At 47.7% G+C, this 17,625-nt stretch overlaps 5 protein-coding genes across 5 annotated transcripts; 3 read left to right on the forward strand and 2 right to left on the reverse strand.

Annotated features, from left to right (window-relative positions):
* Position 1: 1 nt before the first annotated feature.
* Positions 2-3,029, reverse strand: EV420DRAFT_1638358 (uncharacterized protein; the record flags this gene model as incomplete). The annotated part of the gene is made up of 7 exons (XM_060476820.1): positions 2-448; positions 496-1,199; positions 1,255-1,448; positions 1,504-1,907; positions 1,936-2,359; positions 2,423-2,741; positions 2,825-3,029. 7 exons carry the CDS (start codon positions 3,027-3,029, stop codon positions 2-4), a joined length of 2,697 nt encoding a protein of 898 aa, XP_060335914.1.
* A 649-nt stretch (positions 3,030-3,678) lies between these two features.
* On the forward strand, positions 3,679-7,104 carry EV420DRAFT_1745046 (uncharacterized protein). The gene is made up of 8 exons (XM_060480113.1): positions 3,679-4,139; positions 4,193-4,261; positions 4,324-4,576; positions 4,636-5,514; positions 5,571-5,767; positions 5,821-5,867; positions 5,897-6,619; positions 6,671-7,104. The coding sequence occupies exons 1-8, from the start codon at positions 3,929-3,931 to the stop codon at positions 6,965-6,967; spliced, it is 2,676 nt and encodes an 891-aa protein (XP_060335915.1). The 5' UTR covers positions 3,679-3,928; the 3' UTR covers positions 6,968-7,104.
* EV420DRAFT_1760746 (uncharacterized protein) lies at positions 7,056-9,596 on the reverse strand. Its single transcript, XM_060480636.1, has 3 exons — positions 8,703-9,596; positions 7,749-8,647; positions 7,056-7,694 (listed from the first exon to the last, which is right to left on the reverse strand). The coding sequence occupies exons 1-3, from the start codon at positions 9,465-9,467 to the stop codon at positions 7,388-7,390; spliced, it is 1,971 nt and encodes a 656-aa protein (XP_060335916.1). The 5' UTR covers positions 9,468-9,596; the 3' UTR covers positions 7,056-7,387.
* A 543-nt stretch (positions 9,597-10,139) lies between these two features.
* Positions 10,140-10,352, forward strand: EV420DRAFT_1230770 (uncharacterized protein; the record flags this gene model as incomplete). Its single annotated transcript, XM_060466540.1, has 1 exon — positions 10,140-10,352. A coding segment is annotated over one exon (213 nt), but the record flags the coding sequence as incomplete, so codon positions are not given.
* A 1,766-nt stretch (positions 10,353-12,118) lies between these two features.
* EV420DRAFT_1263652 (cytochrome P450) lies at positions 12,119-14,068 on the forward strand (the record flags this gene model as incomplete). Its single annotated transcript, XM_060467186.1, has 11 exons — positions 12,119-12,241; positions 12,293-12,376; positions 12,430-12,538; positions 12,588-12,730; positions 12,784-12,914; positions 12,969-13,083; positions 13,126-13,235; positions 13,290-13,316; positions 13,371-13,627; positions 13,682-13,867; positions 13,923-14,068. The coding sequence occupies 11 exons, from the start codon at positions 12,119-12,121 to the stop codon at positions 14,066-14,068; spliced, it is 1,431 nt and encodes a 476-aa protein (XP_060335918.1).
* Between the last annotated feature and the right edge of the window lie 3,557 nt (positions 14,069-17,625).

Consider the following 17,625-nt stretch of genomic DNA (forward strand, 5'->3'; position numbering starts at 1 on the left):
ATCATACATCAACTTCCTGAACGCTGCCAATAAATGAAGATGCTGACCGCCGACGCTTCAAAGTAGGTCTATCATCGGTACTCTTCCTCTTCACTCCCGTATACCCCTCGACATATGTCGTATTCGCTACGACATCTTCAAGAATATCTTTCGCAGAGAATTTCTCAGTTATACTCTGCACAAACCGAGTATTAAGCTCAGCGATGGGGTGATCGGGATTAACATCCAGGTGGTCAAGCTTGGCATCGGCACGCAGCGAAGCGACTACGCGCAGAACACTGTACGCGCCCACACCCTGGTTCCTGTTAGGAAGGCCCTCGAGCAGTTTAAGAAAGTCATCTGGTGCTTCAGACTTTTTGGGAGGATCAGACGAGTCGGACTTGGCGGTGGAAGGAGGAGGAGCCACGTCTGTGGGCAGAGATCCATCGATGCCTGTTCTTTCGTCGGCCTGGGTGACATCAATAATGTACCAACATTGACAGCGCAAAAACTCACGAGTTGGTCGAAGAGATTTTCAGGTTGTAGGGCCTCCAACATGTCCTGGAGCTCGGCTTCAGGCACCAGTTCTTCCGTCTTTCCATCAAGATGGACATGCAAGAAAAGCCAAAGGAGACTCTCGTCTGCGAGCTTTAGACTAAATAACAGAGTCGGGCTTGTAGAGCTAGCAGAATGAATACAAAACACGCTCCTATGCTCGTCTTTCAACCAAGCGAGTGTATCGGCCTGCGTTTCGGCGACGGAAGCCAGACGTCGAGAGGTGCCAGAAGTATATTTAGATATGCCAATCTCCTCGCCGGAATTGGTTGACGCAAAATCCACGAGACTCGCAGTTTGGTTAGCCCAGTCTGGTCGTGTACCTGGAAAAGAGAGGACATCCGCTACAGCTCGAGGCTGAGAAAAGACGTGAGCTAAACAAAGCGCTACGAAACAGGCGGCAGAAAGAGGGCACTGGTAGCTTGTATCCGCAGATAGATAGAAATCGATGTCTGTGAGAGATCTCTTCTTGTCGGCAAACCATTGAGCACATGTTACGAGGCAGAGAGGCTCGTCGATGACAATCTGTTCCATGTTGGCATCAATAAACCGTCCAACACCTCGAGAAACGGCGTCGACTCGATCAATCCCAAAGACCAAACGATGATCAAGAGTAACGAGACAGTGGATCAAAGCATCATGGACAGCAGCCTTGACGGAAGGATCTATGCATAAAGATTAAATCTTCGCCGAGAGGAGGAGCCACTTGATGAGGCTTACAATGTTTTGGGTCCGGCATTTTCATCGGCAAGTAACGACGCTCAAAGTCCCTGGACTCTTCTGCACGACTGTACGCTTCGCCATCGCGAGGTTCATAACCGGTACTTAACCAGACAAGGAAGTCAAGGAGGCGGTGGGGGCTTTGGAAATCGGTGGCAAGCAGCTGGGAAATCACTGAAGCCGTAAATCTATGCCTAAAAGTTCGTATCATCACATACGGTTCTTCAAGACAAAGTCGGAGATACTAACCTCCCGCGAAACCATCTCCACATCCGCAACTGTAGCTCCTCGCCAGAAGGACTCGACGCTATGGATGGTGGCAAGAATTTAGATACGTATTGTCTATGTAGTTCGGGAGTGCCGAAGTCACCCGAATCTGAACTCCACTGGTAGTTGCTCCACTGATCACCTTGGAAGTGTTTCCGCGGAATTTCGGTACCAGCAACGATAAAAGTGACATCGTAAGCCTGTACATGATGTTGCCAAGTCGTCAACAACTCCTTGAGGATTGGTCGGCCGTCCCCAAATGCATCAGAGAAAGTGTATTTTCCGCCATCCGCGAGGACATTGCCCTCATCGATCACGATGAAGAGTGGTGTTCCCGGAGTTGTGGGGAAAAGAGAAAAGATGGAGTCCAAAGGTTTCGCGGATTGCTTCATCAAAGAATTCGGTGGGGACAACCCATTCTTGCATAATGTCTCGCAACTCATCGAATGGGTCGCGTTTAGGTCCATTGGATAACTGAAGAAGACGTGGATGGAGCTGTGCGAGAAGCCAGCGATGTCGCATTCCATCATCAGGTTTCCCCGACGCGGCTTCCAAGAACCTTTTGAAGACGACCAAACGAGCGAGGAGTACCACACTGAAGTATCGGTAGGTGAAACGGGCATTAAGATCCAAGCAGATTTCAAAAGTGGGATCCTCCTTTGGTGGAAGGATTCTGTTGAACACACCCTCCATCTCGAAATCGATCATCATCGTTGAGATGTCGTTCGATCCTAGTTTGGAAGAATCGACGGCAGCAGTAAAATAGAATCCCCAATTTTGATGAAGGCCTTCCAACAACAGCCTTGTTTTGCCTGACGCCGACCCATTGACAAAGAAGCTGTAGTAGATCAGAAGCAAGTGAAACAATTTAGGGAAATTGTGGGAAGAGGGAAGAACCCACGAATTCGTGTTATTCTGATAGATGCGTGCAATACGGTGATTCAGTGTGGCGTTGTTAGAGAATGTACCAAAGTCATGAAGAAGAAGGACAGGCTCGCTGGTGTTTACGAGACGGGGTATTTCCAGACTCTGGATGTGGTCAGCGTATCTGAAGCTGTACTTGGCACTAAAATTATAGCTGCTGGGAGCCCAAAATGATGAAGCAGTGGGGTTGCAGAACGTGTCGGAACCATGACGGAGACGCTCCAAGTATGACTCGATAGTTGTTAAATAGCGGCTACCTCTCCAAGCCGGTTTAGAAGGATTGGGGCATAGTAAGGCTATTAAGTACGTCAGTATACGATGAAGGCAATAGAAAGGAAAGGAGCAAGTATGCGTGTGTCTTCAAGCCCATCTAGTTTACCACGAGCATGGCGGCGTTCCAAATTGACATAGTACATAGGGTTTTCCCGGAGAAGCTGTTGAATGCATTTTGTAGACAAGAATGATGGCGGCGCATCCTCCAACTTCATCGACATGCGTAGTGCTTGCAAAAAGCGTGACGCATTTTCGAAGTCGGAGATGTCAGGATAGTCTTTGAAGAGAGATGGATGGACCGTGAGGGCCATCCTGTCGATGTTAGATAAAGAACAGTAACTAGACCGGTGCTCAGGATGTTCAAAATGAGGGGAGTATTCGTGTAGCGGTGGGGAGATGAGAGCTGGATGAAAGATCCGACTCGGAGAAGTGCGACCTCTTGGGTACAAAAGAAGGCATCGAAGCAGTGGCGAGCTTCCTAGCAGAGTCAGGAGCCTTCACGAAGACCGGAAATCCGAGGCAAGAAGTGGGCATGCCGCTATGGGAAGACGAGCCCGAGCCGCATGAACCAGAAGACGAAGAGTGATAGAACCGACGCAGCGTCAACTAGGCCTGAGCAAGGCCCATCTCCCACCCAACTTATTTATTTTTCTCCCCCTCAGTAGTTAGAGTACCCATACAACGGAAACAACGAGACCACAAAAAAAGTTACGTAGAATTTTACCAGATAGTTATACAGTCCATAGAGCCGAAAAGTAGAAGAGCATTCAAACGAGTAGCGGTATAGGCTTACATTACAGTAGCGTACTATACCCCCGCGTCTTCGCCCATTACGAGGCGTGTTGCGGGTAACCAATCCAGATCATCATCATCATCATCATCATCACCGACTCGGAGAAATAGTAACTTCGGTCGTCGACGGGCCGCTTATAGCCGGCGTCCAGTTAAGTTCTTGTTCTTGTTCAGTCAAGATCAGATGCGAGCCATGCTGCATTTCGTCCAAGCGCCCTTTACCCATGTGTCAGATATATATACTCGCACGCTTTCTTGTTTCTCTAAAGGCTAGAATCCGCTTTTTCTTATGTCAGCCCCCATGGAGAACAAGAGCCTGTCGTCAAGCCAGTACAAGAGCAGAGGACTTGATCTGACTTAATAAAAAGACAGATTCTTGCTCGTGGTTCAACAACAACTTGCTCCCCTTCAATACTCGATGTCTTCCTCCGAGTCTGCTCAACATACTGATGCTGGCCAACTTCAATCTGACGAAGCAGCTGCGCAAAAACTGTGGCGAATGATTGGCGCCCGTGTTGCAGCCTATCAGTCTATATCTGCCTGCAGGGAAGCAATAGCAAACATCGATAGGCTTAAGTCTGCGTTGGATAGTATGGATGAGGCTAACGAGACCAGCCAGTATTTGATCTGTGGGTCCGACAGATCTTATTTTATGCTGCTTATCCATGCCTTGTTTGTTTAGTGGGCTACATCTTTGAGCAGTCCTCAAAGGCGAGTAAAATCTCGGATCCTGTTTTGGTCCTTCAGGATGGTAAGCCGTTCTTCGGAATGAGGTTCTGGGGCTGTCCGAACTAAAATTTTATCGCTTTCAAGTCACTACGCGGGCTTTCTTGGACCAGCTAGATGGCGAAATCAAAAAGGTCGTCGAGGGAGAAATCACATTCCAGTCTTGGAAAATACCGAATTCTTTGCCTCCTGATGTGCTTCCCCATCTCACCAACCTTAGCCTTCCAACACTAACGCAAAATCCTCATCGTCCCGAATTATTGCTGTACAAGTTGGGTTCATTTCAGAATAATAAGGATCTACAAGCACGGGTTCAGCCCTTTCTTAGCCATGATCATAAGTGAGTTCAAGACGTTTCGGCTGAATTACATATATCCCATTGACGGGCCATTATTTCAGGATTTTTGTCAACAGTGCTGGCTCAGGGAAGACTCGTCTAATGATGGAGACTCTTTGTCAGTCCTGGGGTTTCTATCTTTCATGCTCTCCGATGCTTGACACTACCAGCAACCTTGGTTCGCATGATCTATGGGAAGCCTATGATATTCTTTTTAGATTGCCTGGCTTCACGGCAGATGTCCCCACAAATAAGACCGACCCATCCTTCCTGCACAATGATGAACTATCGAAGTCTCTGTTCACGGCAGTCCTTCTTGCCCGTCTGATTATCTTCTACCAATTTCTGCGACACGTTCCGCCGGATCAGATATCAAACAACGTCTACAAAGCACGGTGGACTGCTCTCCAAGTTCAGCCAGGCATGATTAGGCACTTCGGTGACATATTTGTCAGTCTGCTCACACATCTTCAAACCCTCCATCGAAGAGCTCTGGAGGAACAATGTAAATCTATATCCGCCTGTATCGCCGAACTGCTTAGTCCGGAGGACAACCATTTATTGATTGTGATCGACGAGGCTCAAATCGCTGCCGAACTGCTTCCTTCGGCCTTCCTTTCTCTATCTTCAACCGCTACCGTTCATAGACCGCTCCTTCGACAGATTGTCGAATCTTGGTGCCATGCTCTGGGACGATCGTGTCTCGGTCTTTCCTACCATTTTATTATCGCAGGCTCAGCATTGTCAGCGAAGGAGATTCAGGAAGCTGTGGCATCCAGTCTGCAAAAGGGGACTTCATTTGTAGAAGCATGGGATACCGGCTGCTTTGATGATCAGAGCCGTCAGCGGGACTACGTCCTTCAGTTCATTCCTGACCATCTCAGGAATGACCAATCTATTACGGTATTACTGGAGAGAATTTGGATGTGGCTACGTGGACGGTAAGTCCTGTTATGTCAACTCTGATGTCTGGGAATGGTGACTTAGCTGGTGGCAGGCATCGTTTTACTTCAAACCTCCTCTGCTTGCTTATCACCCAAGGCTTTCAAGATCCTTTGGTCGTGTTCAATGCCTTTGTTGAGCACGTCGCAGGGTTCACACCGACCGATTTCATCCTGCTTCCCAGGCAGCAGGCCTTGACTGCGAGTATCCCTATGTTTACCGATCCCTTACGGAAACAGTTTGATCAGCTCGGTAAGTGCACCTTCTAAAATACGCTGACGGATTCTCATCGTGGTTCTTTATAGAAGATGAAATGAAAATGGAACTTCGAAATGTCGCGTACAAATCCTTTGTTGGTGGAACTCCCACGCCTTTCCTTAGGGGAGCACCGCGAGGTTTCTCGAACTCGGCATCGCGCGATTTTGCAAAGAGGCACACCTTGGAGCACGTATCCATGAACCATTGGTTCTCATGGCTGCAGTAGCATACTTCAATCAGCTGCATAGCCCTTTCGATAATGGTCTCTCCGCATATGTTTGCAAAAACTTTCGGAACAGTCCCTCGGACAGCACTTTCAGAGACTACCTGGCATTCTATCTTGCCTCTGCGCTTGCGGTACCTCAGAAGCTGGGAGACCTCTTCTCTTTCCCTGGCGGTGACCATGGGCTAGGATCCAGACATGCTCATCTCGTGGCACTGCGTGACTTTACCGAGAATCCTACCGAGCCTCCTCGACGATATCCGATAAAGGGTACCTGGAACGTATCTGGGCTGAACCATCGTTATTTACCGGAATATGGGGGTCTCCTGACTTCTCGGGCGGCTGATAGTAAAATCAGCGAGCACACTGAAAACTACTTTGGTTTTGTGACTCACATAAGACCAGATGACCACATTGGGATATTCTATCCAGAGACGGCGATGGGGCCTAGCATGCTCTTTCTGGTGGAACTCGACGATAGCTCGCCAGATACCTTGGGACAGCCACAGTATCTATGGATAGCAGTTAAAGTCATGGTTGGCCAGGCGAGCAGACTCAGTCCTTTCCAGATAAAACAGTATGTGGACGCTGTTACTCCCAAACACTTCTTCAAGACGTACTCTGTAAGTTTGATCCATATATCAGTAAATGTTTCCCTCATCATTTCCGCCTAGGACTACTATGGACAAGGACATCGATTAGATCTATTGAGGGGAATGATTGAAGGAATCCCAGAGCCTAATATGTGCCCGGAGGGTGGAAAGTACAATGTTCTTCGGGTGCTTGCAGGATTTCCGGGACAGTTTGAAGATATTCACAGGAATGACGACGACGAAGATGACCATCCCCTTGCGACGTTGAGGATGGATCGGCTTAAGCGTCCATCGCAATCGACAAACCCTGAGCAGTTCATCGAGACAATGGAGGAATGGCTGAAGAAAGAGAATTGGTCCCCACCCAACATCCATTAGGATACTTTCTATCGGCGAGAAATTCATTACTATATTGCTATACATAAATGTAAATTTGGTTCAGTAGAAATTATACTAGGATTCGGAATGTTTGAATGCAGTCCTCATTGGCTCCGGTGCCACACGGGTAATAATAGATCAGTACGGCTCTCTTTCCCGGAGAACGACGTAGTGCAATAGAAAGCCATGCAGGATGGAACTACCAGCGCGCTAGCAGCTTCTTCATCAGTAGGGTTTACATCCTCGCCAGTTATGTCTGCACCAGTCGCTCTTCCGCTATATTGAAATATTAATCATTTCATGGAGACCAACCACGAAGACGATATAGATAGGTAGTATTCCACCTATAACCGCAGAACGACGATAAGTACATACAACTCCATTCTTATATCAAATACAATGCAACGAAAGAGAAATTGCTTAGGCTTCAATGTCCTCAGCAAGCTGAGGACTGCGCGGCTTTCCACCAACAAACATCCCAGCTTCTTGTTCACGAGTCGGCCTAACGACAAGGGACCACAACTCAGCATCATAGTGCGTCAAACCAAGATGCTGCCGCACATCTTCGACCTCCCTACACGAAGTCCCGCAACGATGTTTCCTCGCACCCACAAGATCAATAATAACAGGATCCTCATCCACAGTCCAGACGATATTATCATCAAGCAACTCGCCGTGTCTGTACCCCAACTGATGAAGCAGCTTGACAGCATGGATAATCTTGCCTCTACAGACAGCAGGGTTAACGATGGAACAATCCCAGCGGAATGAAGTACATTACCTATGGGGACGGCTAATCTGCTTGAGATCGGAGAGTGATATGAACGATGGAGGAGGGTTGATATACTCGAGAAGGATCCACGGTAGGTCAAGATCGTACCCAAAGCCATAGCACGCTGGGATAATACTACCCTGCAACGCCTTCAAATCCATATAGGCACTAAACTCGGCCTGCGCAAAAGCATCAAACCGAAAGACTTTCAAAACGAGCCTTCTTTCAAGCCCGCGGACGTTGACCAGGTAGGTATACCCATCGATACTACTTCGGATCTCAGACTGGACGACGATATCGCGTCCAACCAGGGTCGGAACGAGGCACGAAAACTTGCAGTTCTTGGAAGCATAATCGCCCCATACTAGGCTGGCTTGTATCGGTTCACTCGTGCCGCCATGAAGTTGATTGGAGGTCTCCAATGCACGAGTCAAGTCTGGACCATGAGGAGACGAAGCCAGAGTGTCGATCGATGAACCATCAGATTCTGACAGTTCTATATCTTGTCCGTGCACATCATATACACTCGATGGCTTCGCAGGTGGTAGGGTCCGACGCTGAATCCGAAAAGCTTCCAGCGAGGGAAACTGCTCAGCATACGAGGGATTGACAGCCAGAGCAGCAACGATAGTCAACGCCAAATAAACATCGTGGATGTGGGGGTATGGCCGGTAGCCACCATCCGGCTCTGGAAATACAGTGCGAGCACGCTGGAGACCAGCATCACTAACACTGTAGAACTGCTGCTCAAGGGAGTTTCCACGAAAGTTTCCCTTCACGTCGCTGATAAAGATATGATCTGGCGATGACTCGTTGCGCTGCCGCCATAGCACAAGAAATGCGTTGCAAGAGTAGTACAGCAAAATATTGGCTCCAGTAAGGTTCACTTCGGTTAAGTACAGCGCACCCTGTATCAACCAGAGATTAGAATTGACTCAGTCCGGAATGGGACGGGAAACTGACCTTGTTTAAGAGGAGCCACCAATTATCCTGGTTGTTAGTAAAGGTACCAGGATAGTCCAGCTGGACTGACCCGACACCGTTGAGCCGCTCGACTAATTCGGTTGCTGCTAGGTAAAAGCGTAACGGGTTCACTCCTTCATTGATCACAGTACTAAGCTCACGACCTGCTGAAGAGCGATTCGGGTAGGAGAGCGTAGCGCTGGGAACAATCTGGAGTCCAGGAAGGCTACCGCAAGGCACCCTGTTCCTGTACTGAGGGCGACATTCAGGGATAAAGTCCAGGACGATACTTGATGCGTGTACCAGCATCACTTTTGATAAACTGTCCACTGTTGGTTCTGAAACCGTCGTTTCGGGAGGGGGAACCGGGAGTTTGTTATAGGGATGAGTCTCACGACCACCTTTGGAGTCATTGTCGTCATCGGATTCGTCCAGCTCCATATCATTATTGTACAAAGAGAGTAAGCAATTATACTGGTCTTTGACGGCATCATGATATTCTGCATACCGATCTGCGAAGGCGGTCGAACGAGATAGGTCCTTGTCCAATGCCAATAAGAGGTCAGAGAGTAAATCCGAATCGACAGAAGCCGTGAATGACCGTTTGCTTTTTTGAACGTCAGAGAGCCCTGTAAGCGCGGCTATTTGGCTCTCGGATAGAGGTGTCATGCCACGAGAAATATGAGAAGTGTCAGTTATAGCCAAATCCGGGTGTGATGGAGGAAGGAGTTCCAACTCCCGTAGGGTCTGGTAGCTGAAAGCCATTCGATGAGAGCGCTGGCTTGAGTAGTTGATAGAGAAAGGAGAGCGCTCGTGGTGCCGGGACAAGAATTGAAAGGTCCCTATTTGAGGCCAAACCGCTTATATCATCGGTCTCACTTGTAGTGACTCAAGTTATGGAAAGAATCCATATGTTCAAGTACAACAGGTTCGAGAATATTAACTTGACAAATTATCATACTCGTCCTTAGACAACCAATATTTCCTCAAGAAATCGGATGCCAGCGGTAGTATGGTGCGTGTTTCCTGGGGTAGTCTTGTAACGTCCGCTTCAGGCTTCTTATCCCATGCGGTGTCGTTCGCCGTAGGGTCACCGTGGATATTGAGGTATCTTGAATTTCGCGCTGCCCAGTTAGCGCCTTTATTCAGTACATACCCAGTAAAACCCAACTCACGTATATCGTAGCACGTTTATCCAATGCTTTGAGTTCGTCATCACATTCCCGACATCTTCCCCGACGACAGAGAAAACAAGCATTGTCGCTTCAAGATTCTTCTGTGTTTATGCTAGCGAGTCACGGTAGTCATCAAGGCTCGTAATGTTGCGGTTATATACGTCTCTCGGAGTGGAGACCCTTTATGGTACTTGGAGTATATTGAAACTGTGTTTAGAAAGAAAGCTAAGGAGAGGAAAACAAAAAATCCAGAACGGTAGCACTTACCCTGCGCCATTACCTTGATGTGAAAATCAAGAACCATCGAAGAGCCCTAACCTGGATTCTGTTGTTGACCCACAGCCTGGCAATAGAGAGGCTTCATTGGAGAGAACTTGGAAGACTGAAACTTGAACGTCAGTACCACAAATGCCGATTCTGTAGGATTGCGGTAGAGTCACTGGAACATGCCATACTTGAGTGCAATTCGTCGCAAGTGGATGAGATGCTGGCAAGAGTTGCTCACGACGAACCTAGTCTCGGGCCCACGTATGGCCACCTTGGTGATGTTGAGTTCCCAAGGGAGCTAGTCGAAAGTCGAAAGGCTATTGCCACGGTCGCAAAGTAGGTGCATGCCGTTCTAAAAATCTTTTATGCCGTTCCGGTCTATCGTGGTGGTTAGGTATAGGGGAGTACTGATTTTGGTTTCCCCGTCTATAGGTCTTTAAGTTTTACAACGGCCTGGGTGGTTTGACTTGGGCTGGCCGGTCGTGAGCGTTGGCTAGATGGTAGTGAGGACTAGGTTTCGTAGTGCAGTTATCTGTATCCTTGCATCCGGCGTGCCTGAATGTACCGTACTGTGTAATGATCAGACAGATGAGATACGGCGCTGAGTTGGTGTTGGTGTTGATGTTGGTACCGGCGCAAGGTCCCTAAGAGAGAAAGGTAGTCACTTCCGTTTCGGGCTGTCGGCAATCAAAGCTGCTTCCTTCACTTGTGGACATCTTCATGCATACGTTTCTCCGTCTCCCTGCCCTGCTTATAGACACTTCTCGATGCGAGGACGCCACGCAGCTGGATTTGGATTCCCAGGATAGGAGGGAGAGCTGCGTTAGGATGCGGATGCGTTTCTGCAGGCATACCGACTTGGGTTGGAAACGAGGGGGTTTGGAGTCGGGGAGGGTAGGCCTGGGATCGTGCATGCGTGTTTGAATGCCTGGAGATGGGACGGTCCGTGGAAGGATCGGCGAGGAGTGAGTTTGGCCTAATACCAAACTTTGAACGTGTCTGATTTCTGCTGCTAGTTTGACTCTCTCATTCAAACTGCTACGGGCTTCATCGATGAGCATCCAGATATCCACTCCAGAAAGAGTTTTGGATGCCCAGTCACTGCAGCTCGAAAGTCTCAGATACCTATGCTGAACAGGGGCTCGCCTGGGTATCTCTTTTCCCTCTATCCCCATGGCACCCTACAAAACTCTAACGCCAATAGAGTTGCTCCCACCATTATACCCCGATCCACCTTCTGGTAGAAACCGAATGCAGCCCATCTTACCGCCAAAATTGTCTACCTGATCGATTTCGGGGAGAGCAAGACTGAGCCTCCCAGAAGGATATCCAATTCACAGCCTCTGCTGATCCAGCTTTACTCTCTGATCTCCTCTTAGCACTCGACGAGGACCTTTTCCGCTCTGCTGTCCTCTCACAGAGATACACCGAATACTGCAATAGCATCCAACACGACTACAGTCGCACTCTGCAGAATTACGATAGACACTCCGACGCCGATTATTCGTTCTGTGAAACGATCGTACGCTGTTTTAGCATGCCGTTCATAACACAGACATGGGAAGCCATGCAGGATCTGATCCCAGAGTGCCATCCACACTATCAAACTACAACACGGCCTATCCGTGGACCGGAGATTATCCCTGACAGCGTCCTCTTCTTCGCCCGTCGGCGTAGTGTTCTTCTTGGGAAAAGTGAGGGCCCACTGCTGTTGTTTCCTGCAGCAACCGAGTTGGTTCAGCGACTGAATTCTGTCGGTTCCGTCAAGTTGGGCTGTCCCTATGACGTGGAGAACGACGATAATTGGTGGATTCTTCTTAGCAAAGTGAGTGTTCTGGGTTTGCTGTTGTGAAATCGGCTAACCTTGGTCTGAGACTGATTGTAGCTCAGTTTAGCTGCTAAAACTATGACGTTAGCGCATCCTGCCCAACGGACATCCTCCCATTATCGATATCCCGGTAGGTTGTTTCTTTTATGGGTGCGTCGGGAGTGCTCAGTGTTACTCAGGCTGAAGATATGTTTCGAAACCCCCGAAAAGCATATGAATCGGCTTTGAAAGAGCACGGGCCCGTAATAGGTGTATACAGGAAAGGAAGGGTATTCATACTTCTAACGGATTTGCGATTCTTTTCGCTGATAGTTCTGCAGCTCGAGTTCATAGTCAACGATCAATTTACTACCGAAGTTCTCACCAATGATTCCGTCTTCAGCTTTGAAAGTGGTACTCTTACGGTATGTGACATTCGTTTAAGGCTTATAGCCGCCCGCTTAAACGAGCATTCTAGGTACTAAATCTGCATCCGCTACTACTGCTTCCTCGGAGTTTCATCCGCGACATCGACAAACTAGTCAATGAGGGCCTTGTTCCCCTCATGAATCAGATAATTCAGAAAAGTATGTTCTCGCATCCTGCCTATCTGAAATATTCAGTGACGAAGGATAGTCACTCCAATATTCGAACAAAATATGCGTGAGTTGACCGACAAGGCGCAAAATGCTACATCCAGGAATCCGGTTCCGGTCGATTTGGCCAGTTTAGTCCACAAGACTATGGCGGAATCGATGCTTACGATTATCTTTGGAGAGGTAGGTGTTCTATTCGGACAGTGCACTGCGCGCTAACTTATGTTCTCCCCCAGACGTACACCACCCTGGCGGATATCCAAGCGGCGGAAACAATCGCTTCCGACATTGCTGTCCTTTCAGGAATCTATCAGAACATAGGATACTGGTCTCGGACATTTCCAACTACGTGGAGAGTCATCACATGGTAGGGATTTTGGTCAGTTCTTCAAGCGCGGTTGATACAAGCTATCTCCGTCAGGGTACGCGTAATGGGATTCTCAATTCCTTGGAACTTTGTTCGCATAATCGGATTCCGCGTCTGGAAAGACCTAAGACTCAGCTCAAAAACTGGCGCTACAGGTCACCTCCACAAGGTACGAAAATTATTGCTCCATTGAGTTGATTGAATAAACCAGCCTCAGGAATCTCTGCTCTACTACCTTGCCCAGCGCTACTCTTACAAAGATGCGCATGTCGTTCGGCTAACACTGCTCGACAGCCTATGGATATTAGGCCTCACCCTTGGGTATGCTTATCAGCACCCAATCTCAACTGAAAATGGTGCTGACGTCGTAGATAGTTTACTCTTTGCCTCGATCCACCAAACGTACGCTGAAAAGTCTGCCTCTTGTGATGCGTCGGTTTCTCACTATCTACTCAGTGCCGCGATCATCGTCTGGGTTGTGTTCGAGCTGGCCGTGCGTCCTGAAGTCATACCGACCTTGCGTGCAGAGCTCCAAGATATACTTGAAGTGGACGAGCATACTGGAAAGCTTGCGCTAACAAACGCTTCCTTGAAGAAAGCTGAGCGGCTCGACTCGTTCATTCGGGAGGTCATGCGCACGAAGGGTGATACTTTGTCAACGATTCGGCTCACTATGCGAGATGTCACACTCGGTGGATACACTATTCCAAAAGGTAGGTTCGAGGAATTGATACAGGTCCTTATTTATAGGCTTATCTGTGTCCAAGGACAGTTGGTGTGTCCCCTTGCGACATTGTCCCACAGGAATCCCGCATACCATGGCGAGGATGCTGAAGAATTTGTCAGCGATCGGTGGGTGGGCCATGGCAAGCCGGCAGTCATGGTAAGTCCCACCTACTGGCCGTTTGGTCTAGGGAGATTCGCATGCCCAGGACGAGCGCTAGCCGTCGCAGGTATGGTCCCATTCCTGCATCACTTCGTACAGATGCGTTGAATAATCGGTTACAGAGATCAAGTTGGCGGTATTCTTTTTAATATCTCGGACTTTCCCAGCCCTAGAGGGAGACAAGTACGAAGTCGTAGACCCTTTGAATATCACGTCGGTACCACCCGTGGGACGATTGTTGATTCGACCAGCTCCTCCGGTATTTTGAGCATGAAAGTCCGGGCCCCACATATTTGATAGCGCGGAGCGGTGTGTTTGTGTTCCATTTTGATCTAGTCTGCTGGCTGTGTACTTTTTTTAGAGCATTGATTCTTTTCGTACTTTGTATACATTGCGAATAGATACCGATTGTTAGGAAGGGCGAATATATTCACTTCGGATAAAGCGAGCTTTAGAACTTTGTGCAACGTTATACCCAGGAGTTCACATCGGAAAGCGAAGATAAGAAGAATTGATTTAAGTTTAGCTACATATTTGACTTGAAGCGCGGGTATCTATTTCTGCACGTAGAAAGTGTCGCAGGGCCCGGTGCCTGCACCTATAAAAGAACGCCGTTATATATCATAGAATCACAGAACTGTGAATAGCATAATTCAATGTAGAGTCAGGCGATGAAGGTGCTTAATTTTGGCAAAAGACGCTATACCATGAGATGTTTTGTCACAGAAGTACCATCTTGCCTTTGGGGCAGGTAATCACCGGTGTCCATCTCAACGAGATGACTAACATTTACTGCGACGGGAGTTCGGCGGCTCAAAGAGAAACTCTGTGGGCCGCTGCTCTGTGGCCCGGTTACCGACAAAGCCGTCAGTTCTCGAGAGCTGATGCCGAGACTGACACGAAGAATAATTATTGTGAATGTGCTTCCGATTACATAAGGGTGCGGTCTGCTGGTGTTTAGATGATCCGCGAGACACGTACATGTGGACAATCAGTGCCCCCAAAATCTAAACCGTCGACTGTATCTGTTCCTGATTTCTTGACCGATATTATACAAATGTCCTGAAAACAACAGTCTAGCTATCTTACTTTACTCTACTTAGATTTCCTCTCCTTTGGTCTTATTGACGAGTCAGCGAGGTCCACAGTAGTTTACTTGTTGGAATTATTGCAGTGGGAGGCTTGCAGTAGGTATAATACTAAATTGTTAGCTACTAGAGCTCCTAATGAGCTCCTTATATACTACGAAATGTATCTAGAATATTCTACCAAAGTAACTAAATATATCTAAGTATCGTGACAAATGAGTAAGCCGAAGCTTCGGGAATCTTCTGGCATAAGCTTGAAGTTGCAAATCCCAACACTCCCCCTCAACTTTGTTGGGAGTACAGAGGAGAATGTAAGAGAGAGAGAATTAATTAGCCTCTCGAGGGAGAGGCATTGTACTTAAATACAAGTTGTACTACTTCTAGAATTTACTACGGATTACTATATGTGCCTACTATTGCGGTTAAATGTTCATGCCGCTTAGTCATGCCGAAGCTTCGAGTGCATTCTAGCACTAACTCGGGATTGCTATCCCAACACTCCCCCTCAATTCCGAGTACCTAGAATACCTGCAGATAAATATTCATGTAATGGTCTTGGTAGTCCTTTAGTGAATATATCTGCTAAATTCTCCTCTGAGGCGCAGTGCTGAACTTTGACTTCATTTGAAGCCATGCGCTCGCGAACAAAATGATGACGGATATCAATGTGTTTTGATCGCGCGTGGAATATTGGGTTCTCAGCGAATTTGATCGCTGATTGATTGTCGACCATAATAGTAGTTGCACCATCAGGTGGCAACCCTAATTCGGTTAGAAGCGCTCGCAACCATATTACTTCTCTAGTTGTGTGCGCGAGGGCCATATACTCTGCTTCCATAGTGGATAGGGCTACGGTGGGCTGTTTCTTTGAACTCCAAGTAACAGCTCCCCCTGCATAGGTACAGACATAACCAGATGTTGATCTTCTATCTGTTCTGTCTTCTCCCCAGTCTGAATCTGAATAGGGTATCAGTTCATCTGTAGTCCCTCCATATGTAATTCCTAAGTCTAGAGTCCCCTTCAAGTAACGGAAAACTCGTTTGAGGGCTGTGACATGCTCAGCAGCCGGATTCTGCACATATTTGCTTAATTCCGTGACAGCATGTGCAATATCGGGCCGGGATCCATTTGCCGCATACATCAGAGATCCGACACCAGTGTGGTAATACTGTCTGGTGGCTGTGTCAGTGCCTCGGGGGTCACCTTCGGGGATTTTCTCTAGCCGTACATTCGGGTCCATAGGCATTTTGACCGGTTTACAGTCTTTCATGCCCATTCTCTCGAGTACCTTGAGAATATATGCCTTCTGGGATAAGGTAATAGTGCCCTTCTCCCAATTTCTGTCTATCTTCATGCCCAATATATGTTGAATCTCCCCCATGTCTGTAACATTTAACTTCTTCTTAAGTTCTTCTTTCATGTTAGACATGGTTTCATCATCCTGGGCAAGCAATGTCATGTCATCTACATGCACAGCTATAATTATGGGGCCTGATTTCGCTTGTCTGATGTATACACATTGATCACTGATCAATCTCGTGTATCCAAGTCCCAAAAATGTAGCGTTTAATTTTTCGTTCCAAACTCGGCCAGATTGCTTGAGTCCATACAATGTCAATTTGAGGTGTGCCACTTTGCCGCTTCCATCAGAATATTCTGGCGGTTGAGCCATGTAAATGGATTCATTGAGCTTTCCATTTAAGTAAGCTCCGACGACATCCATTCCATGTATAATCAAGTTTCTTTGTGCGGCAATGGCCATAAGTAGGCGGAATGTGTCCAGCCTGACAACGGGTGCATATGTCTCGAAGAAATCAATGCCGGGAACCTGCGAAAATCCTTTCGCAACGAGTCTGGCCTTGTATCTGGTGATTTTCCCATCACCATCCCTTTTTAATCTATAAGTCCACTTGCAATTTACAAGTGATCTGTCCTGGGGTAATTCCTCTAACTGCCATGTACCCAGAGAAGTCAATAGATTATATTCTTCATCCATTGCTTTCTTCCAATGATGCCAATCTGGCCTTGTTTTAGCTTCTTCAAGGCTTAATGGCTCATCACTGAGGTTATCTGCAGTCTCCCCCAGACATGCATAGTCTGCTGCTATATTTGCAGTTTCCAAAGGTTCCTGTGTCATTTCACGCTGCAATTCCGGCAGTTTCGTGCCTCTTGCAGCTGGATTATGGAGCAACCGGTAACTTGGTTGATTGATTGATGAGATCCGGACCGATTTGGTACGTGGCTCGATCACCTTCCCACGCCAAATGGGAAGCTTTGATTTGGTTGCCGGGGCATCAAGGGGCATTTCCCCTTTTGATTCGGCAATTTCGGCAGCCGCGGAATCATCGGAAATGTCATCATTTCCACCTGGAGTCTGCTCGACATTGTTCCCTGACTCCCCCTCGAGCAACGAAGGGTGGGATACAATATAGTCATTGTCTGTAGGCTCTTTAGTGTTGTCATCAAGGAATATAACATTTCTTGAGGTCTGAATCTGTCTGGTCTGAGAATTATAATATCTCCAGGCCCTAGATTCATCTGTAAGACCTGTAAAAATGAATTCCCTTGATTTCGGGTCGAGTTTTGACCTTTTGTTATCTTGCTGCAACACCCAGCACTTTGCTCCGAACTCCTGGAGTGTTGAAATGTCCGGTTTCATGCCCCAAAACACTTCTTCGGGGGTTAGATCATTTTTGATGGCCTTAGTCGGTGATCGGTTCTTCAGGTACGTGGCATA

The sequence above is a fragment of the Desarmillaria tabescens genome, assembly GCF_030435595.1.
Source record: "Desarmillaria tabescens strain CCBAS 213 chromosome Unknown EV420scaffold_6, whole genome shotgun sequence".
Lineage (NCBI taxonomy): Eukaryota > Fungi > Basidiomycota > Agaricomycetes > Agaricales > Physalacriaceae > Desarmillaria > Desarmillaria tabescens.